This window comes from Podarcis cretensis, assembly GCF_951804945.1.
Source record: "Podarcis cretensis genome assembly, chromosome: 9".
Lineage (NCBI taxonomy): Eukaryota > Metazoa > Chordata > Lepidosauria > Squamata > Lacertidae > Podarcis > Podarcis cretensis.
The window spans coordinates 62,271,646-62,297,971 of record NC_137178.1 but is presented as its reverse complement, the minus strand read 5'-3'; the positions used below and the strand labels follow the sequence as shown (position 1 = coordinate 62,297,971).

The following is a 26,326-nucleotide window of genomic DNA, read 5'->3' as shown; positions in this document are numbered from 1 at the left end:
CTTGCTAAAAAATAACCTTCATACCACAAACATGGTGAAAATAATTGCTAAAAACCTACCGCTGTGTAATAAACCTGCATAGAAGAATGGGCACTGGAAAAACAAGCCGTTTTAGAAATGTAGGAATACAGGCATATTAAATTTTTTAAAAACAGCCTAAAAAGTTAGTAAAAACTTCATATGTATAAAAGATTTCAAACTCGATGATATCGTTGATATGAACTTCACTTCCAGGTTTTATCAGCAGTTTTCTGGCATCTAAATGTAAGTCGTCTGCAGTAGGTTCTTTCTTCATAAATAGTAAAATGTTCCTTCAATGCAATCCCATCCCACCCCTCCCACCCCAGACTCTCCAACCCCCCCCCCAAAAAAAAAGACCAGCTGTTTCAATAGGTTTGATACACATCGTGGATCGGAACCTGAAATGTTGCAGCTGGGAATGCCTGAGGGATATAACTGGCATAGCCGCCGTAAGCGGCTGCAGCGGCTGCAGCAGCGGCATTCTTCTGTAGTGTGGCTATCGTCGCTGTGGCTGGGGCAGCGAAGGGAACGTAACTTGCGCCATAAATCCCCGCAGCTGGGATTCTCTGCACGTTGGGAGCCATCGTGTACACGGGAGTTAAGGGCCGGCCCTGGAAACGACAACAGTGAAATCTCAATCCCTGAAATAGTTCCCGCCCCTCAAGAAAAGAAAGAAAAATGTCTGCTACAATATAGAATCGTAGAACTGTCCAGTCGGAAGGAGCCACGAGGGTCATGAAGTCCGACCCCCATGTGGGACTCGAACCCACGACCGTGAGAGGAATAGTCTCACGCTCTACCGACTGATCTATAGTCTGCATGCCTAAGCATATTTTAGAAACCAGGCCACATCCTTTTTCTTGGAACAGTGAGAATTTGCTGTCTGTAACTTGGTCTCTTTCTGCCTTCCCCAAACCAGCGTCTCTCAAACACCCTCAGATTTTATAACATTTGGAGAATGTTATCAGAGGAGTTTGTACTTCACTGTGAGGGATGCTATAGAAACAGGGACATGTTCTGATGATCATTGCTAGGGTTGCCATATTTTGAAGAGCAAAAAAAGAGGACGCTATGACAACTCTCATTTTAAATACCCCTACTATATGTAGGCTACAGAAGCTGTGATATCTGTTAAGTTGTGGGTTGACATAGCAGACGACACAGCGATTTCTCCAAGTAGCTCTTTATTTTGTAAACTGGAATAGAACTGACTGCAAACAGCTCAGCCGGCCTGCTTTTATAGCAGCCGGCTGTCAACATTGTAGCAACAACAGCCCAGAGTTCCCGCCTAAAATAACTGACGTGGACCTGAGTGAAAACTATCTACAGACCTGAGTGAAAACTATATACAGTATCCCCCTGCTGGCCCAGGGTGAAACTTCACTACATAACAATATCTTGCTGGGGGGGGGGGAGAGAAAGAGAAAAGGAAAGCAACCATCAGTTATAGACATGTCTCAAACAGAAAGTATAACCAGAGACATTTTGACAAATTTAATCCACCCAGACGGAAATTTTACCCCTGAAAAAGAGGATTTGTCCTGGGAAAAGAGGACACATGGCATCCCTAATCATCACCTACCCCTCCCCCAAACCTTTGAAATAATTTATGTTCAGATTATCTATCTTCACACAATTGGATATGCCAGGTATTTGGTTGGGACCCTGAAAATGTGTTGGTTTGGCAAATCTATCCTGCACACACAGGGCGGGGAGATTATTGTTTTGTGCTGTTTGTATTTTTATTATGTATTTTGTGCTTTTCCCTTGTATTTTTATTTTATTTTGATAAATAATAACAATATGCTCCCGCCAGATCCCACATGCAGCATAAGTGAACGAACTTGGAGACAGGGGTCTCGTTTTCTCAACAAGGACACTCTCTCAACAGCAGCATGGCAAGAAACCAGGCTTTCTACACCTTGATGAAAATTTACCTGAAAAGGAGGAGGGGTTGAAACTGAAGGTAATACGGCGGCGGCTGCAGCGGCCGCCGCACTAGCAGGATCCTGCTGGACAGCAATGGGGCTGATGATATGCTCAACGGCGTGGATTTTCCCATCTTCAATCATCTTTGCTGTTGGCGCTGCTTGAAACACGGAATACTGGGTACCAATAGTTGGGATAGCCACTGAAATAGACCAGAACGGGATATTTTCAGTCTACGCTTGAGACAATCATAATCCTGGCACTCTTGACATTTGTTGTTGTAGCTTTTAATCTAGTGTGATATGTACGGGTTCCGGAGCACATTGTGGAATGTCATGGAACGCATTCCTTTCCTCAGATGCTGTCAGGCATCAGAGGTTCCAATCCCCACAGTAAGGTAAAGGGACCCCTGACCATTAGGTCCAGTTGTGATCGACTCTGGGTTGCGGCACGCATCTTGCTTTATTGGCCGAGGGAGCCGGTGTACAGCTTCCAGGTCATGTGGCCAGCATGACTAAGCTGTTTCTGGCGAACCAGAGCAGCGCACGGAAACGCCGTTTACCTTCCTGCTGGAGTGGTACCTATTTATCTACTTGCACTTTTTGGTGTGCTTTCAAACTGCTGGGTTTGCAAGAGCTGGGACCGAGGAACAGGAGCTCACCCCATCACGGGGATTTGAATCGCCAACCTTCTGATCGGCAAGTCCTAGGCTCTGTGGTTTAACCCACAGCGCCACCCACGTCCCTATCCCCACGGTAGGTGGCCAGGAATGGATATGACAAGGAAAGTTCTTACCAATGCTTTTATTCAATATTCACAGAGAGAGGCTTAGAAATGCAGCCTCTTAGAGTAATGGTGTTGCTCCAAGGGAAACCCCACCCCCTCCGCCTCTCCCATTATACGTCATCCCTAGTTCTCTGTTCTCCTACTTTCAATGCCTGCTGGGTTCTGGGAGAGGGGGGGTCTGGAATGCTTTCTAAAGACCTGTGTCCATCAGCGGTCCCCCCTCTGGTACTTCTTCTTCCTCCTCTCCCATTATTTTCCAGCTTTCCCCCTCATTTGCCTCTGAGCTGTGACCTCCCTCAAACCCCTGTTGTAATTCTGAACTGTTGTCTTCTTCTCTGGAAGGGTCAGGCTGGGGAGGCGGTCTCCACCATTCCTCCTCTGCCCAGTCCCTGACAGATGCACATGAAAGCGGGTTCTCTCTCTGATATGTGCATATTTGCTCACACGAGCAGGACACAACATTACTTGCCTTTTCCAACATGTTGGACCTAGGCAGACCTAGGATGCAATCCAGTTTGATGACTTTGTGTGCACAGAGCTTTCCAAACCTTTCATATTGGTGATGCACTTTTTAGACATGCATCATTTCACGATGCAGTAATTCAGTTTTGCTAGCAAACCGGAGGTTAAACTAACTGCTTTCCAACCTCAGGAAGAACGTGGGGAGAGTTTGCATGACACACCAACATACTGCAGCTGACACACTAAAGTGTCGCGACACGCAGTTTGCAAAAGCTCTGGTCTACACAGGGCTTTTGCTTTGGCAGATGCCTCCACTAAGAGAGGAGGAGGGGAGGCCGGTTTCGCCCATTCGCTCTGCTTCCTGAAGCCCCTCACACCACCCTTCACTTTGTTTGGAGGGTCCCCCAGATCTCAGAAGCTGATCTTCAGGGACAGTGGAGGAGAGGTGGAATTGGCACTAGGGATGAAGGAGAATTGGCACTCGGGGTGTGGGAGGAACTCAATTCCGTTCACATTTGAACCTCTTTTCTGAAACAAGAACTGAAACACAGTCGCCCTTTGAAATATGCTCTTTTCCAAACTTCGCAGTGAAGTTCTCCCTCCAAGAAATGCGTACAAAAATGGAACACTGTGGTAAAGGGCGCATTAACAAATGCATATGTTTTTGAAAACAGTTTGCAAAAAACGCATTCTGCTAGGGGGAAATTGCTCTGCAAAAATGTGTATATTTAGGGAAAATTGCATATGAACATGTGAATGTTAGGGGGAGAAATGCACTTAAATTCTGATGAATTTCCAGAAGGGTTTACTTCACAGACTGATGTGGAAATGGATTTAAGATTGGAAAAAAGGAGAAACAGGGAGAAACTGAAATTAGAACCATGGAATCACAGAATTGTAGAGTTGGAAGGGACCACCAGGGTCTGACCCTTGCAAGGCAGGGCTCTTCTGCCCAATGCAGGGTTCAAACCCACGATGCTGAGATTAAGAGTCTCATGGAATATGTCCAACCTTAATCGGCAGAACTTGCCTCTCCCCTGTAGGAGAGCAAAGAGCTCAAAGACGCCATCATCGACGAGGCTGGGTTCTATAGCCTCTCCCTGTAAAGTTTGAAATAAAAAAGGACTGTAATAATCTTTTCCTCGTATTTATACTTCCCTGGGCAACCAGCCGGGAGCCACTGATAGCACTCTGACAGCTACTGAATAGGTTTGCAGGGAAAGCTGATATCTAAAAGCACCCTGAAAAGGAGAACATATTTAGCTCCCCATCTCAATAAATCATACTGACCAGTGCCGGGTTTAATGGCCACGGGGTTGACAGCGGACAATTCCAAATTGGGCACAAGTTCGTATCCTTTTTCTTGCTGTTTCCCTTTCCCTTCATGGTATCGGCTATATATGCCGCGGCCTGCAGAATAGCCCCCCAGGTATGAGCCTCTCGGGCCGGGGAGTCTGTTCCCTGCTGCACCTCGTCCTCTGCCTCGAACGCTGCCTGCTTGGGAATAGAAAACACACACCAAACAATGGATCCGCTAAACTCACAAGGAAGCATTAGCATCCACTCGACTGGAAAGTCTACAATCTAATGCTGGAAGAAGGAAGGAACAAAAGGTTTACAAAGAGTGCAAGAGCCTTTTGCCTTATCTGTAGTACTGAATGTAAAGCCCAGTAATTAGCTGTTAGGATTGGTACATGTTTTTATTTCAGCTTAAGGAGTATTTTAGTATTTTGCTATCTTCTTGTCTCATCGGTTGAGTGTCCTAGCAACATTTTCTAACACTGCTTTAGATGTCCGAGATACAGGTGACTCACAACTTGCATGGGGACTTCGGTTCCAAGGACTGCATGTAAAGTCAAAACTGCATATAACCAGGACAACCCCAGAACTGCCCCTGCGCCATCATCTCGATATTTCTGGACCTAAGCAGGCCTTGGTCCTCATCCCCAAGCAAGGTAGAGAGATTCATGGGCTCTGGGACGCTCTCACACGAGCTTTCTGCAGCGGGAAAACCCTGCAGGCATTTCATTTTTGTGATTAAAGCTGGCCGACTGCCTAAGAGGGGGGAAAAACCCAAAAAGCCCAAGGAGTACTGAGTGTGATCTGAACACTCTACACAGCAACATTTTGTTGCAGATCTCAGTTGCTAAAACTGATTACTGCTTGCAATAATGATAATGAGGTAAAAGCTAAAAGCTAAAGGATCCCTGGATGGTTAAAGGTAAAGGTAAAGGGACCCCTGACCATTAGATCCAGTCGTGGCCGACTCTGGGGTTGCGGTGCTCATCTCACTATATTGGCCGAGGGAGCTGGCATCCAGCTGCCGGGTCATGTGGCCAGCATGACTAAGCCGCTTCTGGAGAACCAGAGCAGCGCACGGAAATGCTGTTTACCTTCCCACCAGAGTGGTACCTATTTATCTACTTGCACTTTGACATGCTTTCAAACTGCTAGGTTGGCAGGAGCTGGGACAGAGCATCAAAGGTGACTATGGGGCTGCGGCGCTACTCTCGTTTTCAGGCCGAGGGAGCCGGCATTTGTCCGCAGACAGCTTTCCAGGTCATGTGGCCAGCAGGACTAAACCGCTTCTTGTGCAACGGGACACTGTAACGGAAACCAGAGCGCATGGAAACACTGTTTACCTTCCTGCTGCAGTGGTACCTATTTATCTACTGGCACTGGCATGCTTTTGAACTGCTAGGTTGGCAGGAGCTGGGACAGAGCAACGGGAGCTCACTCCGTTGGGGGGATTCGAACCGTCGACCCTCCAGTCGGCCAGCCCAAGAGGCTCAGTGGTTTAGATCACACCACAATAGTACATATGATAAAATGATATGACCACAAGCCACTCAGTTTTGCAAGGTTTTTTGTTTTTTTTAAATCAAGGGTTCGATTTATGCGAAACAACCAACAGATAATAGTTGACATGATAAATGCCTTTAGAAATCAATGGGAGTCGTTCATTTTTATGCAAGGATGTAATTTGGAAAAAACGTATCCATGGGCATACTGACATCTTTGAAGTGTCACTTTGTTGAAAGAAATTAATGGAATGGTTTTGGAGATGCTGTTGGTCATAGGGAAAGAACAATGGCAGCTTCTACTAAAAGCTAGCAAAATGTGCTTCGTTCTTAATGGGCAGGGTCCATGTGGACAGAGGCCTTCTCTGCAAGGACCTCCGGAGAGTGCAGTTCATCTCTGTGCTCTCTGCACTCTTCTGCAGAACACCAGGCAAGGGAAATTCCCTGTGCGTTTAAGGGAGTTTGAAACTGGAAACTGGCCTAAAGGCGAAGACAACTAGGGGTCCACAGCAAAATGTTGCAGTGCATCAGAGTGCTCCGGTTAAGAGCTGCAACCGGCACGGAACTGCTCTTCATCTAAATGATACCAGAGCAGTTAACAATCTATAAACGTAATGCAATGAAATCTACATTTAAAACCACAATAGAATTCCATCATTATAGCCGTGACTGGGAGAATCAATAGTACTCAGACTGACCTATTTTACAGGGTTGTTGTGAGGGGTGGGGGAAAACTAAGGGATATAAATGCAATCAACCAACTGTACTTTTGGGTGTTCTTGGGGGCGGGGGGGGTGAGACATGGGAGAGAAGATATTTTTTTAAAGTGCCTATTTGCTTTCCCATTCCCTAGAAACCTCCGTCCCAGTATATAGCCCTAAAAGTGGCAGGTCCAAATGCAGGGGTTTTTATTGCTATATACTGGCAGGGGTGGGCATTGAAAAGGCTTAAAGGAAGCAGCAAATGGAAATGTTCCCTTTCCTTCTACCTGAAAGGTAGGGGTTATTTATTCACCTTTCAGCTTTGTAGAACCCTGCCTCCAGTTCCTGCCTCCGGGTACTACAGCTTTTTAGGGGGTTCAAGCAGGTGAATTCACCTTCCACCCATGGTCCTTTGAAAAAAAGAAAACCTTAACTACTAAGCTCAGCAGTCTGTTTTCTCCTGGAGCTCTTTGAGCATTCTCAGTCTTCCTCAGACTGTTTTTGCCTCTCTCCCCCCCCCTCCCCATTTCTTTTTAAATTTGTGATTTAATAGACATACCTGTCGGGCTGTGTATTTTTAAATATTTTATTTATTGTTTATGACTACTTTTCTCAAGTTGTAGTTGGGTATATTTTTCATGTCGTAAGCCACGACACATAAAATTACGTATGCGCATATCCATGTCTAAAGGTAAAGGGGCCCCTGACCATTAGGTCCAATCGTGACTGACTCTGGGGTTGCGGCGTTCATCTCGCTTTACTGGCCAAGGGAGCTGGCATACAGCTTCCGGGTCATGTGGCCAGCATGACTAAGCCGCTTCTGGCGAACCAGAGCAGTGCACAGAAACATCGTTTACCTTCCCGCCGGAGAGATGCCTATTTATCTACTTGCACTTTTGATGTGCTTTCGAACTGCTAGGTTGGCAGGAGAAGGGACCAAGCAATAGGAGCTCACCCCACTGCGGGGATTCAAACCACCGACCTTCTGATCGGCAAGTCCTAGGCTCTGTGGTATAACCCACAGCGCCACCCGTGTCCATGTCTAGAGTCACATAAATTTGCCAAAACCCCTACCATAGTGTTGGGAAGCCCTGTTTTGTTTCTGAACAAAGAAGCATGGAGATACACAAGTTTAGTATCACGAGAAGATAACAATACAGGAAGTAGGCTCCTGCCTTGGACAGAATGCTGGAGCCCAGCTGTCTCCTTCCCAAAGTTGGGCAGGTGTTGGGAAGATGGCAGGAGGGCTCTTGGACCCTCTTGGGAGCATCGCACACGCCTCCCTAAGCCAGGTAGAAGGGAAGCCGGCTCTGGCTCCTTGGGAAGGAGGCACAAGCCTTTAATATTTCTATACTCTAATTTACTGGGAATATTTCAGGGACTAGCCTAGTGCCCCTAGTCCATGGCAACTGGATTTCTCATGGACAGTGCTAATCCTGAATGTATTGGGATTTGTGATCATTATGCTCATTTGCCTTCAGCAGCAGTAAAGCTCCGCTGGATGAAATACAATTGCCTCTGGTCTATTTTTGGGGAATCCTGCAACATGTTTAAGTTTTTACTCTGCTAACTATACGCTAGAATCTGCTCTGGATCAATAACGACCAGAATTTCCATGCCACTGGTGTACTTAAGGAAAGCTGGCCCAGATAACCCCAAAGGGGGCCAAAAGTTGTCTACTAACCTTTCACAAAATATTCTCGATTTGGGCCAATCAGAGCATTATACGGATATCCATAATATGCCAGGGTGTACGGATCACACGAGTAAACGTAGTTCGGCTGCTGAGTGACTTCAGGTGTTGCTCCTCCTTTCGCTGCTTTCTGGTAGCGAGTGTACTGTTCCTTGTCTACTGGCTTGGCTAAGGTAACTTCTAGGCACGACCCTTCGAGTTCAGTCCCATTGAGATTATTCATGGCATGAACAGCATCTTCCCGACTCGTGAAGTGTACAAAGGCATAATCTCGTATTTTTTTAACCCGTTCCACACATCCGGGGTTGAACTGCCCAAACACTTTCTTAATTGTATCCTCGGTGGTTTCAATCATCAAATTCCTCACGTACAGTATTTTGACCGTCTCCATGACATCTTCGTCGACATCGATTTCCGGCTCGGCCCAGTCAACTGCAATCTGGTGACCCCAAAGCTGGATTCTGCCAGGCATCAGTTTCCTCCTCGCCATCGCGGCTGCCCTGTGGCTTTCGTACTCCACGAAGGCAAATCCTCTGTTTTTCATCTTATCCGCTGCACTGGCGTACACAATGACATCGAGCACGCCTTCCGTCACCTTGGAGATCTCTTCTAGAATTTCTTCTCTCTTTTTCATTTTGGGGATCCCTCCGATGAACAGCCTACAGTTGTCCACGCTGCAGCACACCCCTAACAGCCTCCCTGGACGGATTTCATAGTTGTTCAGCTCTTTGACGGCACGCTTGGCTTCGTATTTTTGGGTGTACATCACAAAGGCGTAGCCACGGTTTTTCCCGTCAAAGTCCATCATCAGGCGCATTTCGTAGATTCTCCCCGCGGTTTCGAAGACAGGCACTAGCTCATCCTCGTAGACGTCGCGAGGGATTTTGCCCACAAAGACTTCGCATCCGCGGGGAGGATGAAGGCCTTCCCAGCCCGGTGGGGGTCCGCCATACTTGCGTTGCCCGTTCTCCTGCACCATGGCGTAACCCGTACGTTCTATTAGTTGCAGAAGCGCAGCTTCATTCGGTGCGCCAGCCACACCTTCGGGGACCTTATTTGATTGCATATTGGAAGCATCGTTACTCATCCTGGCAGCGGAGTCTTCAGCTGTCATTATGTCCTGATCATTCAAAGTACCTGAACAAAGAGGTCAGAAAGGAGGACGTTAGACGCAGTTGGCAACATGGGAACGTTTCTGTCGCATCAGATCTGGGTAGTTCTTGTAAGGGAAGTGTGATTACGAAGAGGCAAACATACACCTAGCAACAAGATTTGGCTCGGTTTGTATATGGCAACGTTGACATGCAAACAAACTCTTCTCGACAAAGCACGACACGTGGTCTGAAGATGGGTTCTGTAACAAGGCCCATGTGAAAGTAAAACAAAACGCTGCCAAGATCCTTCTCCCATCTACACGGAAGTAGGGGACGAGAACTCACGCGAGCCCCATGCTTGGCTGGGTTTGCTCAGGTTGGTCCAGGCAGCACTGCCAAACCACGGTTCAACGTACAGCAGTACCTTGGTTCTCAAATTCTGGTTCTGGGACTCAGTTTGAGTCCTGAAACGGTTCGAAAACCGAGGCACAGCTTCCGATTGGCTGCAGGAGCTTCCTGCACTCAAGCGGAAACCGCATTGGATGTTCAGCTTTCGAAAAACGTTCGCAAACCGGAACATTCACTTCCAGGTTTGCAGCGTTCAGGAGCCGATTTGTTAGGGAGCCAAGCCGTTCGACTACCAAGGTACCACTTGGAACAAGATGTGGGGTGAAGGTTGGCAGGATTATATCCTGTAGTTTATACCCCATTGCAAATATCATTTCTTAGGAATTGTTGGGCATTAATAACACAAGTTCAAAAATTGGTCTATCTATGCGATTTCTATAAAAGTCGCCATGAAGCAGTTTTCCACGTTGCTTACTGCTTTGGCTTGCAAGGTTGCAGAGTTGCTGCTTAAAAGGATACTGTTTCCTCGCATGGCAAAAAAGATGCTAACATAGAACACATTCAGGAATGTTTACAACCCAGATCCTCTCTGTAGAACAGCGTTTCCCAATGTGATGCAGTCTAAGTGGCTGCTGAGACCATATAACACCGGTTCTGAAAGACCTACATTGGCTCCCAGTACATTTTTGAGCAAAATTCAAAGTGTTGGTGCTGACCTTTAAAGTCCTAAACAGCCTTGGCCTAGTATACCTGAAGGAGCATCTCCACCCTCATTGTTCAGCCTGGACACTGAGGTCCAGCTCCAAGGGCCTTCTGGTGGTTCCCTCACTGCGAGAAGTGAGGTTACAGGGAACCAGGCAGAGGGCCTTCTCAGTAGTGGTGCCCGCCCTGTCGAACGCCCTCCCATCAGATGTCAAGGAAATAAGCAACTATCTGACTTTTAGAAGACATCTGAAGGCAGTCCTGTTTAGGGAAGTTTTTAATGTTTGATGTATTACTGTGTTTTTAATATTATTTTGGGAGCGACCCAGAGTGGCTGGGGAAACACAGCCAGATGGGCAGGGTATAAATAAATAAATACATAAATTATTATTAATTATTATTATTATTATTATTATTATTATTATTATTATTATTATTAAGTCCCTGCAGCCCCGGCCAGCAAAGATGTGCAGAGCCGCCCCATCCCTGATTTATGAAAGCATGCCTCCTCCCGCAATGATTTAATGCAGCCAAACTCTTACTTAAAAAGAAATATTAAAATACTATTTAACATTTGAAAACAAGATGACTAGAACACATGATGCGAAGATGTGGAGGATGAAAAAGGATTAGTGATCTGATTCACGGACACAAAAATGCTACAACATCCCAGGATGAATCTTATTAGACTTCAATTATTTTTCCAAGGGGCATTTTGATCAGGGTACTTTTGATATGAAAACTTGGGACGTAGTTCATATAATTGCATATTGTCCTTAACAGTCATGAGAATCTTAGCCACAAGCTCAACTCACACATGCATACACACAAGTCAAAATCTTCAGTCTATACCCCTGAAGATCACTGGGGCTCTTTTATTCCTCTGTTGCTGTGATGCTTTCTCCGACACACTGTCAATAAAAGGCAACTGACCCCCCCCCCCAAAAAAAGAGGTGATATAATGTTGACAAGGTGGAGCGTTTCTTTATTTTATTTTTTATTTTGACAAAGTAATAATCATAAATAAATAAGAATAAAAAGTGCCCCCCACCGCTGAGTCCATTCCATTGTAACTATCCAACCTCCTAAAATTTCAACACCTCTTGCGACGGTTTGAGCCCTTTCCGCTTTAACAGCACAAATTCTACAAACACCTTTCATGTCTCCTCAAAATCATTTCTCCTGCATATTCCCTCTTACCTTGATGGCACATGTTAATTTATCGTTAATAGCCATATCCCACAACTCTACCATTCTTCCATTTTATATTCTCCTTACCCCTTCCACTTCCTAGCTATAATAATTCGTGCAGCTGTCAATAAATTTGTGAGCAATTCTTTCAGAGGCTGCAAAGCTTCCACCCCATCGTAAATTGATAACAATGCTACCTCTGGACTTTCGGTCAGCTTTAACGCAGTGATTTCTGTTATCTCCTTAAACACCGAGCATTTATTTATGGCATTCCCACTGTATTAAGTTAGCTATAGAACTGCAGATGAGGTTGAAACAAAATGGCAGTTGAAAGGGGTAGGTAGAAATTTCCTAAAATGTTGCCCTAAGAACGCAAAACAGTTTCATTTTAAAAGCTACAGTGAGCAAAATTTACTAGGTGCATTGTAAAGGAATTTGGAAAATAATAATGATACCCATTAAGAAAACATAGCCTTTCTTGTGGAACTGTGTCAAACAGTCCCCTATTTTCCACCTGTAAATTAGGATGGAGCTGCATAAATGGCAAGTACCATTTTTGGTTATTTTGTTCCGTTGCTCTAACAAAACATAGAGAGTTTTCATCAATGCAAACCTGATGTTGGCATGTCGTCCTTATATATATATATCTGCTCATCTGCATAGCATAATTTGGGGATGGGAAGCTTCTGGTTTATGGGCCTAATCTGGTCCGCCAAGTCTCCTCATGCAGCAACTAGGACTCTTCTCAGGCCATGTCTCCTTCCCCTCCTCCTCTGTCTTGCTTGTGGAGGAAGCTGTCGCTCCTCCATCACTCTCCTGCGCTGTATTTTCTTATTTTCTTATTGAGTACAGTGATACCTCAGGTTACATATGCTCCAGGTTACAAGCTCTGCTAACCCAGAAATATTAACTCGGGTTAAGAACTTTGCTTCAGGATGAGAACAGAAATTGCGAGGGGGGCGGCATGGCAGCAGCGGGAGGCCCCATTAGCTAAAGTGGTGCTTCAGGTGAAGAAAAGTTTTAGATTAAGAACAGACCTCCGGAATGAATTAAGTACGTAACCAGAGGTACCACTGTGTTGAGAAAGGGCAGCTCTTTCCACAGGACACTGTGAGGAATCCAAGCTGAGAAACACCGGCCCCGGATTTAGCCCAAGCTGTTAAGTGCAGCTACGAGGGAACCGCGGTTTATGCAGAGTTTACAGGCGGTTTCACGTAGTGCAATAGCAACACTTCAGGTAGGGCTGTTGCCATAGTTTAAACGGTGAAAAGCCAAACAGAAAAGTTGCTGAGCTCTTTTTTTTTTTTTAAGTTTTGCCCAAAGTTATTGTGCTTTTTTTTGGGGGGGGGGGGGAATTGCAAGAGATTTCACAAGTCCGCTCACGCCTTTTAGTGTAGCGACATTGCAGGACAGCAGAGGCTTCACCGGGGCCCCGACGAGGGAACTGGAACAGAGGTGCCCTTCCCTCCGCCTATCAAGAACTGGATCCTAGCCTGTGCCCGGAGGGCGGAGCTGACAGAGCAGGTAGGTTTTCCTCGCATCCACCCCTTGCCCATTTACGCAGCCTGCACCTGGGGTATTACCTGTTTGTTCCTTTCCCTGCCCGCCCGCCCTCAGTTTACGCTCATAGTCAATGACTTTGCTGTGGTACAGTGATCACCGTTTTTTAAGGGGCCGGGTAGGAATTTGCCCACTGGGCTAATTGGCACCCAGCCAGTGGTTTTGCCTACCTCATAGCAATCGTCACAACTGGTTGGGCATTGCGGCAATCCTTTGTTTTGGATGGAGGGGAGGTTGTAGTTTCCGCCTGCCCCTCCAAACGCTGGAGTAGCCCTTTAAAGGGATCTAGGGGGAGTGGCCATGTCTGCGTGTCGTAAGCACTCCCCCAGACAGCAGTCACCCTATTTGATGTAAGTCTTAGGAACCCCCCATCTGGATTGACCACTGAAGTATTCTGGCGGGCCGGAAGTATTTTGATTGCCCCATGCCCAAGCCAAGCCTCTTTCATCCATATTCAATAAAGTTGTGGCCTGTTTTGACCCCAAACCAGTCTCATTGGTCTCTTATTTGCATGGATTGGGGTACGGGGAGCCCAATGCCTGGTCCTGCAATAGAAAAGTAAGTTGTGGAAGGAAATGGTTGTTTGAACTAACCAACAGTGTGCGAAGGCCACGATGGGATGGACCACCCTCAACACAGAAAAGTTTGTATACAGCTGTATCTGTGCTAAGTATGACACATCTGAAGATATCATGGTGAAGACCACTCAATGGTTGCTTTGTGATTATATCTGTTTATTGAACATTAATTCTTCAATTTGCAGGGAGATTAGGCAACATTGGCTATTAATTGAATACTCATCCTGATTTGTTTGTGAGGAGGCTAGAGGTTGTGTCAAGCAAGCAATCATCCAATACTTTCCAGGCATTTTTTTCTGTTCCTGGTGCCAGATCTCCAAAACCATCTCAGTGGTGCAACCTGAATTTTAATCCCACCTGAAAATATAGTGACAGTCCACAAGTTTTAACATCAAACCACTATCCTAGCCCTGCTCCCCAACCCCCTGCTTTGAACTGGCGCTCAGCTTGCTTTAAAAAGTTAGAATCATGTTCTAGCCCAACGGTTGTAAAAATGACATTCAGTGTCCCAAGGGCTGACAAGGTCCTGGCATGCCAAGGTGTCACAAGATGACAGATGTTGGGACAACAGCCTGCTTTGACTTGAGTGGGGAGGGGGGAGGGCATTAATCCAGCAGAGAGGTAGCTTGAAACTCTGAGTAAGCTAAGAGGAGCTTGGAGATGCTGTGGTCACAGATGATGTGCTTAGGATACTGATACTGAGCTCAATAGGATACTGATTCCATAACCCTCTTCTCTGGACCAGGAACCCTTTTTTCCTCAACAAAGGAAAATAGTACCGCTTCCGGAATATTCTGTCCAAAGCAGAATAAAGACCCCGCTGCAAGTGCCTGCATTTAAAGCAGCATGTGGTTCTGAGATAGTTGTCCCCATCTCATATCTCCACAACAAGAGCACACAAGCAAATAGGCACAGGCCAGAAATCAGCACTGAAATTTCACATGCATTTGGGCAGTCGGATCATAATGCGATACCCACCTACTTCGCAGCAAAGCGTAACATGATGATGGAGCAGAAGGCATCCCACCTGCCCTCACCTCTCCCGGACTGGGTTGTTGGTTTATGACCAAAAAAAGAAAGATGCATACAAATGTGGAGGCATCTTCTTCTTTTGTATTTAAAAGGTACCGCAAGTTCAAGCCTGGGCAAAAGGAAATGCCACTGACTGAAACCAAACAGAGCAGCTGCCAGTCAAAGTGGAACACACTCAGCTGGTCCAATGATAGCACTGTATAATGCAGAGCATCTCTAGCTTTACTACTGTGAAATGAATATTTTGTGGGACCCACAGGGTTTCTTATGTTTATAAATGTGATCCTGGGCTAAGAAGGTTGGGGTGTAGAGATTTCCCTCCTGCTGTTTTTTGAGCTGCAGTCTGCAGTCTAAGAATTGTTTTCAATTTAAATGCAACATATACACCGCAGTCAATATGCAGCTGCCTAATTGGTTTAAAAGCACATATTGTTTTACTGTATTATTATTATTATTATTATTATTATTATTATTATTATTCAACAACAACAACAACAACAACAACTTATCATTTATACCCCGCCCATCCAGCTGGGTTTCCCCAGCTACTCTGGGAGGCTTCCAACAGAATATTAAAAACAATACAGCGTCAGACATTAAAAACTTTCCTAAACAGGGCCACCTTCAGTTGTCTTTTAAAAGTAAAATAGTTGTTTATTGCCTTGACATCTGCTGGGAGGGCGTTCCACAGGGCAGGCGCCACTACTGAGAAGGCCCTCTGCCTGGTTCCCTGTAACCTCACTTCTCGCAGCGAGGGAACTGCCAGAAGGCCCTCGGCACTGGACCTCAGTGTCTGGGCAGAATGATGGGGGGGGGGGTGGAGACGCTCCTTCAGGTACACAGGACTGAGGCCGTTTAGGGCTTTAAAGGTCAGCACCAACACTCTGAATTGTGCTCAGAAACGTACTGGGAGCCTATGAAGATCTTTAAGAACTGGTGTTATATGGTCTCAGCGGCCACTCCCAGTCACCAGTCTAGCTGCCGCATTCTGGATTAATTGCAGTTTCCGGGTCACCTTCAAAGGTAGCCCCACATAGAGCGCATTGCAGTAGTCCAAGTGGGAGATAACTAGAGCATGCATCACTCTGGCAAGATAGTATTATTTGAATTTATATACCGCCCTATACTGGAGGTACATAAAAGTTTGTGCCATGTTTATTTCTGCGTAACCAGGGGTGCTAACTTGAATAAAATATTGTGGGAGCCCAGGTAAGCCCTGCTCACATAATCGATCACGTGACGCAGTGTGCACATACCATTTGAATGGTAGTGCCCATCACTTGGGGGATGAGCCTCCAGCCCCCTCAAATATTTTATTCGTGGAGCTGAAGCCTCCATGGTCCCTAGGAGCATTATCATGTTGCATTATCATGCTAGCCTTTGAAAAATTACAAGGGTCGGTGGAGAAAGCAAACCTGCAAATCGGACTAGAATAAGAATTATTAATAATAATTTTATTATTTATGCCCCAGCCATCTAGCTTGGTTTCCCCAGCCATTCTTGTTCTGGGTAAAAGTTTAAACACCATGGCTCACAGGACTTATAATATCCATGAAAATGTTGCACAAGTAGTTTCTATCTGAAATTAAAAGATCTGGCAGATTTGCACAAAAACTGATTTCAGTGGGATGTCCTTCCAATGAAATGCCATTAGGAATGGTAGTGTTTCAACTTTCCTGCTGTTGCACACAGAGCGTCATCCCATCCCCCACCCCACCCCCAATTCGCAGTTTGGACTCTTTCATAATCTCCACCTTGCGCCCATGAAAGCTTAAGGTATCATTTAGTTATTCATTAAACCCAGGTGCCAATGACCAACTTGCACATGCCTTTAACTGCATCACCTCTGTGTGGAAGGGGAGAGGGAGGGGGGATGGGGAAGAGAGAGGGAAAAGCAATCATTACGGCTGCGGAAATTTATCATATCTGCGGAACTGAACTGCAAAGTGCAGCAATTTGTGCCTGATCTCTGAACTGTGAAGGCCGTGCAAAACTTTGAACCTTTTGCTGAAATGAAAAGACACAATAACTAGTCTTGGCTGAGCAAGTGCCAGATTAAGTTACCTCTGCTCAGTGTTAATGTAACATTATTTTTGTGGGGGGGTTTTGTGTGTGTTTTAAATGTTTAACTAGGACAGGGGGACTTCGTAGGGTATGGTGGTATTTAAGTGAGGGGCAGGAACCGGTGCAATTTACACTCGGGTTCAAAGTTTAATTCTGGTTGAAAGTTCACCTAGAGTTTTTTTATTCCATTCTGAAAGAAGTGGAATGAGACACAAACTTTGAAATCTTCCCTCTGTTGCACCCCATCAATGTTGCTCTACCTAAGCCAAAAGGTAGGCTTTTTCCACAGTGTAAATTCATATGGATTTACACTGTGGAAAGAAGTTAGAGAGGATTTGCCCCAACTATTTAAAGCTCAATACACCTGTATTTCTATCAGAACAAGCACACGAAAGCTCGTTAAATTGGCTCCAAAATAGTCCTTATACCTTTTCTCCCCAGTAAAACTGGAATTCAGTTGCTTTTTCTGAAGATTTAAATGCCACCGTTATAAACGTGAAACTGTGTTAGAAAACTACACAAAACAAACCAGCCCTAGTTTGAACTGATGCCAATGTCACAAGAAGTGCATCTAAACCATCTCTCTTTAACACCTGAAACCCACTTTTTCTATTCCAGGACTGCAGTTCAGGAATACAATGCAAGCCTAGAATGCGTTTTTGGTATTTTCATATCACAAAATACATAAAGATTGAACGTGGGGGGAAATTAAACAATTTCCCCGTTTATTTAATGAAACACAATCACATAAATAAGCACAATTCTCCATTGACAGCTCGAGCTTTTCCTTGTGTGAAACTTCCATTACTCAGCCCTTTGAAAAGTGAAAATACTACACAAAATGCTGCACAAACTACACCACTGAAACACACATCGTATAAGCACAATATGGAAGCATTCTGCTTAAAATTATGTTTGCCTAATGTAGCAATGCTTCTTAGTGTAGATGAACAGTAATTAGTGCTTTTCACTGTACTAAGAAACCCCTGAAGCCAAAACTTCTTTCTTTCAGATCCCAGAGCCAAATTCATCATATCTACCTGAAGAATGACCTACTCCACAAGGTCAGCAGAACCGGATCCAAGAAAAATACAAAGATAAATTAATCCTGCTTTGCTTGGTTGATTTAAAAGAATGGCAAACCTTTTGCCTGCTCGGTTTTTAAGTCTTAAAACAATGGAACACATTTTTAATGCTGGGTTTAAATATGACGTTTGACTATGTCAACTCTTATTACATCTATGAAATCTGTACACGTCGCCTGAACGGAAAAGTCTTCGAGGTGTTCCTGTGTTGCATGTTTATAATTATTTCATTTCATTTTTAAAACCCACAGTCCAGAGGAGAGCAGAGACCGGCTGCACTCTTAGCTATTGGACATAAAATCAAACAAAATCTCGCATAAAATCCAGTTTCCCTCTTACCTTTCTAGCCTTGCAGTCGCAACAGGTTAGTACTGCTTCCACCTTTGATTGAATAACCTTTCCTCCGAGTCACGAGGTCTACATAACTCTCTGTTATACAGTACACATATGGTTTTATTGGTCAATGAGCTTTGGCTATTTAAATTCCATGGCAGTAATTTGCTAAAGGCACCTCGAAGCAGTCGGAATGGGTGGGACGCCAAAGGAAAGGAGATGTGGAGGCAGGGAGCTCATGCCAGCGGTTTGAAAAATTAATTGAAAACCCCCACCTGTAGCTAATGGATTTATATGAGGCCGATCTGAAGCTTAAAGAGAAAGAATAGGAGACGCACAGTTTAAATTCCTACTCCTGGAGGAAAATGTCAAACAGAAGAAAAGAAAGACTTAGCTGAGGCTCCGAAATTGGCAAAAAGGGAGTGATTCATATACAAACAACTTCTTCCCAGCACAAGGCGTTGTGCAAATAGTTTGTGTGACTCAAAACAGATAAGATAAGGAGGAAGGGCAAATTTTGCTTGACAGTAGGGCTTTTTGGGGAGGGAGAGGGGGGGAGTGAATTCTATCTTTATGCCAATGGATCAGAATTTAGGCTACTTGTCAGGATTCTTCAATTATGAAGAAGAAGAAAAAGAGAGCCACAATTCTTCAGTGCAAGAGAGGCAGAGTAAATGAAGATTCCCCCCCCCCAAAAAAAATGCAGAATTGCACATGGTTAGCTACCAGGTGTTTGCTGTTTCTGTAGCAAACAAGTAATTGACTAGGAAGAAGAGATAGATGGATAGATAGAAAGATAGATCAATAGATCGATAGACAGACAGACCCTCCAAGAGTCCCTATTTTCCAGGGACATGCGTGACTTAGAGAAGTCATCCCAGTTTCTGATTTGATTCCGGAATGTCCCACTTTTCCTTAGGATGTCCCTACTGTCATTGGAGAAATGTTAGAGGGTATGGAATAGGATGTCCCTATTTTCCCTATAATACCATAGGGAGGTATTTGCTCCTCTCTCTCTATCAATTTTCAGACCCTTCAAGTGTCCCTATTTACCAGGGACATCCCTAATTTAGAGAAGCCATCCCAGTTTCTTATTTGATCCCGGAATGTCCCACTTTTCCTTAGGATGTCCCTCTTGTCATTGGAGAAATTTTGGAAGGTATGGAGTTATCCAACCCCCGAGCTGCCTGAAGGCAATCCTGTGCAGTATAGGGATTTTTTTAAAAAAAAAAATGTTTAATGTTTTCTTATGTTGGAAGCTGCCCAGAGTGGCTGGGGCAACCCAGTCATATGTGTGGGGTATAAATAGTAAAATTGTCCTTATGGAATGGGACATCCCTATTTCCATCAGAGAAATGTAGGACAGTACGTTGATACCATAGTAAAAAGCAAGGGGGAGGGGTGAAACATGATTCACGGCATAAATACGGTCTGTACATAACACTCGGCCCCACGAGCACTTAGGGAAAGCAAACACCACACCTTTTTCAGTCAGTTAAACTGAAAGGCTCTTTGGGGGCTGAATTTGCCAGTTCAGCAAGCTAAAAACAGCCAGCGGGAGAGAAAAAAGGCTTTTCTCCAGGATATGATGAATTATCAGAGATTCTGTGTCCTCCTACACAAGGTTAAAAGCGAACACAGTAGAAATTACAATCTGACCTCCCTTCTAGTACAAGGAAGTAACAATTCTTCCCAGAAAGCGATCTACCATTTTTTGGCCTCTGCTTCACAATAGCTAATTTTTCAGAAGGCTAGCTTGAAACACGTTCAGGATTTTTGCTATAACCATCGGAGGAAACCAGTTTCGTAGGTCACTTCCATGGCAGCTCAGATACTGGAAGATGGTAGCATGGTAGCTATTATGCTCAAATGGGGATCTTTGCTGCGTGGTCCAAAGTTAGCTCCCTCCCCTCAAAAAAACCCTCACCCTCATGCATTTCGTTATTGCATACATTGACAAAAATAAGGGCTTTTTTCTTCCTTTGGGGAGACCTGCCAAGTCTTATGTGGTAACATAATACCAACCTTACTGTATGTTTGTGAAACATGGACCACTTATAAACACCGTCTCCAACTCCTCGAAAGATTCCATCAACAGTGTCTCTGGAAATTTTTATACATCACTTGGGAAGACAGGCAAACTAATGCCAGTATACTGGAAGAAGCAAAGATCACCAGTGTCAAAGCAATGATTCTTCAACATCAACTTCGTTGGACTGGTCATGTTGTTCAGAAGCCTGATTATCGTCATCCAAACCAACAGATCTATTCTGAACTTAAAAATGGAAAGAGCAATGCTGGTGGTCAACAAAAGAGGTTTAAAGACTCTCTCAAGGCAAATCTTAGAAAATGTAGGATAAACACCGACAACTGGGAAAACACTGGCCTGCGAGTGCTCCAATTGGAGAACAGCTTTTACCAAAGGTGTCATGGGCTTTGAAGATGCTTGAACTCAGGACAACAGGGAGAAATGAGCTAAGAGGAAGGCATGCTTGGCAAACCCTCACCGTGATCAACTCCCGCCTGGAAACCTATGTTCCTACTGTGGAAGAATGTGTGGATCCAGAATTGACCTCCACTGTCACTTCATGTTAAAACCATGTTCATGGAAGACAATCTTACTCAGCTCTGAGTGATCGCCAAAGAAGAAGAAGAAGGTAACGTAATACAATGCAGTTTGCAGAACACATGATGACAGATTTTAAAGATTCTGGCAGAATGTACCAGAAGGCACTGGAGTTGAATTCCACAAAAGTCCAAAAGCATCAAGTATCTTTCATGTTCAGCCCCACACAATTTCTTTTTGCTCTGGTTACCATGAGAGGTCTGCCGCTGACTTCAATAGCAAACCTGACAACATTTATCAGTGAAAATAGGGATGTCTTATTCCATAATAATGATGATGTTGATGATGATGATGATGATACTCTGGGCAGCTTCCAATGCATATAAAAACATAATAAGCTATATAGCGCTGCCTTCAGATGTCTTCCAAAGGTTGTCTAGTTACTTATCTCCTTGGCTCTGGGGTTCACATAACTCCATCCCCTCCACAATTTCTCCAATGAAAATAGGGACATCCGAAAGGAAAAGTGGAACTTTCTGGGATCAAGTAAAAAACTGGGATGGCTTCTGTAAATTTGGGATGTCCCTGGAAAACAGGGGCATTTGGAGGGTCTGTGAAATATATTCGGAGTCGAGAGTGGATTTCATGCTCTTTATTCAGCTGATAGTGGTGAGGAGGAATGGAAGTTCCCGCAGAATGTCTGCTTTATATACATTATTTACACAATGGGCCCCACGTGATTGGCTAATTCTGGGATTCTCCTGTAGGCCAATCAGGTTGCGGATTCCCTTCCACCTGGAGCTGGATTGGGGACCAATCCTGTGGACCAATCAGACTGCTGCATTCTGAATCCTATTGTTCTAGGACCAATCAGACTGCTGCATTCTGAATCCTATTGTTCTAGGACCAATCAGATTGCTGCATTTTGGATCCTATTCAACTCAGTACATAACAGTCTGCAGTAGTATGTAGACTGTACCCATCATGGAAAGTGCAGGCAACTTTTTGTCTGTCCAGGGCTACATTCATTTCGTGGCAACTTGTTGGAGGCCATGTGGTTGTGGTGGGTTGAGGAGCCAAAGGCAGCAGTGGCGAAGGGACCTTTTCCCTCTTTCTGCCCCCTCTCTCTGCTACCCACTGACTTCTCTTTTTCCTTTTTTGCCCGGTGGGATGCAAGAAGCAGGACAGATCACCCTCACAATAGGTCTGGACTGATAGTATACCCAGGGCAGTATTACAAACTGTGATATGAAAGCTAGGAGCTACATGGCACCTTAAACCTACGTCATGGGTGCCGCAATGGAATATCTAGGTGTGCTTTTTTAATAACAAGAATACAAAGCTGAAAATGAATGAACTGCAGCTAAAATCATTTTTGTACATGGTCTAGTCCTTCCCCTGCCCACCCCCTAATATTCTTAAGAGGATCTCTTCTCCAGTCTTCAGAGAGTGGTTGGAAGTGGAGAGGCAGAAAAAGGTATTCCTTTCATTCCAGCAGTGGCAGTTAAATATTAGGTGCAGTACTGCGCCCAGAGCTCAGAAACTGCTCAAGTGGATGAAATTCCCGGTCGCAAAATCCGCCTAGAACAATGGGACTTTCGAACACTGACTTAATAATAATAATTTTATAATAATAATAATTTATTATTTGTACCCCGCCCATCTGGCTGGGTTTCCCCAGCCACTCTGGGCGGCTTCCATAGAAACCAAAAATACACTAAAATATCACACATTAAAAACTTCCCTGAACAGGGCCGCCTTAAGATGACTTGCGAAATTAGGCCGAGGATCACAGGCTGCCCACCTGTGTGGCCAAAATAATCCAAATGCAGTGGTACCTCAGGTTACATACGCTTCAGGTTACAGACTCTGCTAACCCAGAAATAGTGCTTCGATTAAGAACTTTGCTTCAGGATGAGAACAGAAATCGTGCTCTGGCTGCGCGGCAGTAGCAGGAGGCCCCGTTAGCTAAAGTGGTGCTTCAGGTTAAGAACAGTTTCAGGTTAAGAACGGACCTCCGGAACGAATTAAGTACTTAACCCGAGGTACCACTGTATTACGTTAAGAAAAGCTGAATTCTGCAACCTGTATCCATTACGCCAATTAGTCAAACGACACAATCGTGTTCAAATATGCTTTTAGCGGGATACTTTGTTGTAGTTCACGGGGAGGAGACAATGAGCTATGCAAGACGTTGAAATCCCAGCAAGCAACTCATGGCATTCCTTCTAAGGCTTGTTTGTTTCCAAAGGCAAGATTTTGAGTTGCGCCCTCAATGTCACATTTTGGGGATTCTATTCTTAGAATCAGTGGCGTAGCGTGGGGGGTGCAGGGGGGGCTGGCCACACCGGGCGCAACTTCTGGGGTTAGGGCAAATCCACGGGTTAGGGGGCGCAAATCCACGGGTTAGGGGGCGCAAATCCACGGGTTAGGTGGGGCAAATTACTTGCCTTGCCCCGGGTGCTGACGACCCACGCTAAGCCACTGCTTAGAATCCAAAAGAAGACTGGCAATTCCTTTCAGATTCTGCAAAACAGGCTTTTACAAAAAAATACATCTCTTTATATAAAGACGTACCTCCCTTTGCAACCTTTTTAATAAATAAACATGCAGCAGCCTTTCAAAATGACCCTTCATACAAACGTAGCCATATGACACACTCTGATAAGACTATCTGAAGGTTTATCTTCATCCTCTGAAATTCTCTAGCCATAAGAGGTGCTTTTTCTTTCTTTCCAAGATACAACCATCAACCATCGCAACAGAGGTTATTCAGCCATCTTGATTCTGCAGTCATATTTAGCAAGCTTTTAAATTATGACACCTCTGTGCTTGTGTAGAAATTCAGTTTAAAGCTTTAAAAATGATTTTTTCTTTTTCAGAAAAATTAAACGTAGCTTGGATCAATGTTGAAACTGGGATAGAAAAGCTAGGAGCCAAGTGGCTCCTGGGATCTGGGTTGTAGGTGCCAAAACAGAATGTCTAGTCGCCATTTTTGGGGGGGAGGTGTCCGGCAACATTTTTTATGTATTATTTTGATAAGAATGAACTAATATGCAATTCACATAAGTGAGACATTGTTAATATCACAATTTAAGCAAAAATTGTTAGTACATGTTTGATTTGGCGTTTACAAGAAAAATACAGTGGTTCCTCAGGTTACATACGCTTCAGGTTACATATGCTTCAGGTTACAGACTCCGCTAACCAAGAAATAGTGCTTTAGGTTAAGAACTTTGCTTCAGGATGAGAACAGAAATCGTGCTCCGGCGGTGCAGCAGCAGCAGCGGGAGGCCCCATTAGCTAAATGGTGCTTCAGGTTAAGAACAGTTTCAGGTTAAGAACGGACCTCCGGAAGAAATTAAGTACTTAACCAGAGGTACCACTGTACTGGTACCAAACATCAGTATTCAAAACACTCTGCTCTTTATTGTTAAACCCCTTCACATATTGTCTGTCCTTAACATATACTTCCAGCTTCAAAGCACACACATTTCAGCAATCAGTTAGCGTCAACCAGGTGCAAAAAAAATGGCACCCAGACTTTTTGAAGCATTCGCTAATGGAGAATCATTAGGTGCAAAATGTGCCTGGCATCCTGCTAATTCTGAACCCTGGTTTGTATTATCTTATTTTGAAGCTAACGTATTTATCTTATTTTCAAAAACAAATCCTACCGAATGCAGCGTGACTTTGGGCTCATCCGCACTTTCTCTTTTCCTGCTGCTTTCCTCTGGGGGTGGGGAAAAACACTCTTTAGAAATCAATCAGAGCAAAAGGGAATCTGGGTTTTGTCCAGATTGACATTTGCTCTGGTTTAGCAGCCTAGAGTGGGTTTTCCCTGGGAAAGGGGAAGGGCAAGGGAAAAACTGCTCAGGCCTGTGCTTTATCGGTACAAGAAAAGTGGTTATGGGTTCGAGTCCCGAACTGGGCAAAATATTGTGCCAAGCAGGGGGTCTGTCAATGGGCTAGCTTCGATGGCAACACTGCCATTGGAGCAATCACAACATTTTACCCCCAAAAAATGAATTTTGAGAGAGGCAGAACTGAAAGTAAGGAGAAGTTGGAGTGTTTCAATTTTAACAGGAGAGAGCATAAAGCACATCTTCCAAAAATCTTGTGGAAATGTACAAGTACTTTCGACTGATGAAGGTTAAGTTCATACAATAGCCACTTTTTGAAATCTTCAAGGAACATGTTAAGAGTCTTTCATGCATTTTAAGGAAATGCTTGTTAGTGAAAATTGGATTCCAAAGAACTCTTTCGTGTACTTATGAATTTACATCCTATGCCCTTTTAAAATGTGTTTTTTGGGAGGGGCTATTGGGTTGTTGTTTTTATTTTTATTCGGTATTTCATGGTTTCAGTGCTATTTATTTTTATTCATTAATGCAGAATACATACTTCTGATTCCAAAATTGTAACTGAAAACACTGAGTAAACTTGCTGTTTCAGGATACATAGGGCTCTGACTGTTTACTCCTATAACTCTGTATAGACTCTATTGTTCTTTACTCGTGTCCGACTCTTCATGACCCCATGGACCAGAGCACGCCAGGCACTCCTATCTTCCACTACCTTCCGCAGTTTGGTCAAACTCATGTTGGTAGCTTTGAGCACATTGTCCAACTATCTCGTCCTCTGTCGTCCCCTTCTCCTTGTGCCCTCCATCTTTCCCAACATCAGGGTCTTTTCCAGGGAGTTTTCTTTTCTCATGAGGTGGCCAAAGTATTGGAGCCTCAGCTTCAGGATCTGTCCTTCCAGTGAGCACTCAGGGCTGATTTCCTTAAGAATGGATACGTTTGATCTTCTTGCAGTCCATGGGACTCTCAAGAGTCTCCTCCAACACCATAATTCAAAAGCATCAATTCTTCGGCGATCAGCCTTCTTTATGGTCCAGCTCTCACTTCCATACATCACTACTGGGAAAACCATAGCTTTAACTATACGGGCCTTTAAGGCACCCTGGATGTTTGGGACAACAACTCCAATAATCTCTGAGCATTGGTAATGTTGGCTGGTGCAGAAGAGAGTTGAAAAGTCCCTAACAATGTCATACCCTCCAGCACCTCTCCGATTAAAATAGGGACATCCTATCTGAAAGGCAACAGATTCCCACCCCTGGCCTAGAGGTTTCTAAAATGCTGTTTGGATTCAAGTATTTGAGAATCATGTCCTTAGGCTTGAGGCGGTGTCAGGGGCTCAGGAGCAGAGGCACAGGGAAGAGAGGAGATGGAGAGCGAAGGGGAAGAATCCAAGGGGAGCGTAGGAGAAGAGGACAGTGGACCGAGGGATTCCATGAGCCTCTCCAGCGAATCGGAAGATTCACAGAAGGGGGCGCCAGTGGCCAGGGGTAGGGGGTTCCCAAGGGGAACGCCCC

The 26,326-nt window shown here is 44.7% G+C and overlaps 1 protein-coding gene across 8 annotated transcripts in view; it reads right to left on the bottom strand.

The window, feature by feature from the left end:
- Positions 1-366: 366 nt before the first annotated feature.
- The window catches only part of RBM47 (RNA binding motif protein 47), an 88,781-nt gene continuing 62,821 nt past the window's right edge, over positions 367-26,326 (bottom strand). For 4 of the 8 annotated variants that reach the window (XM_079989740.1, XM_079989741.1, XM_079989744.1 and 1 more), the window contains exons 2-5: positions 8,385-9,530; positions 4,489-4,695; positions 1,959-2,152; positions 367-632 (exon numbers count right to left, since the gene is read on the bottom strand). In XM_079989740.1, coding sequence (XP_079845866.1) covers positions 387-632; positions 1,959-2,152; positions 4,489-4,695; positions 8,385-9,507 — 1,770 coding nt within the window. In that variant the 5' untranslated portion in view covers positions 9,508-9,530 and the 3' untranslated portion in view covers positions 367-386. Of the gene's footprint in view, positions 633-1,958; positions 2,153-4,488; positions 4,696-8,384; positions 9,531-18,386; positions 18,477-26,326 lie in introns of those variants that run through there. The other 4 variants (XM_079989742.1, XM_079989746.1, XM_079989745.1 and 1 more) reach the window with 4 other exon arrangements.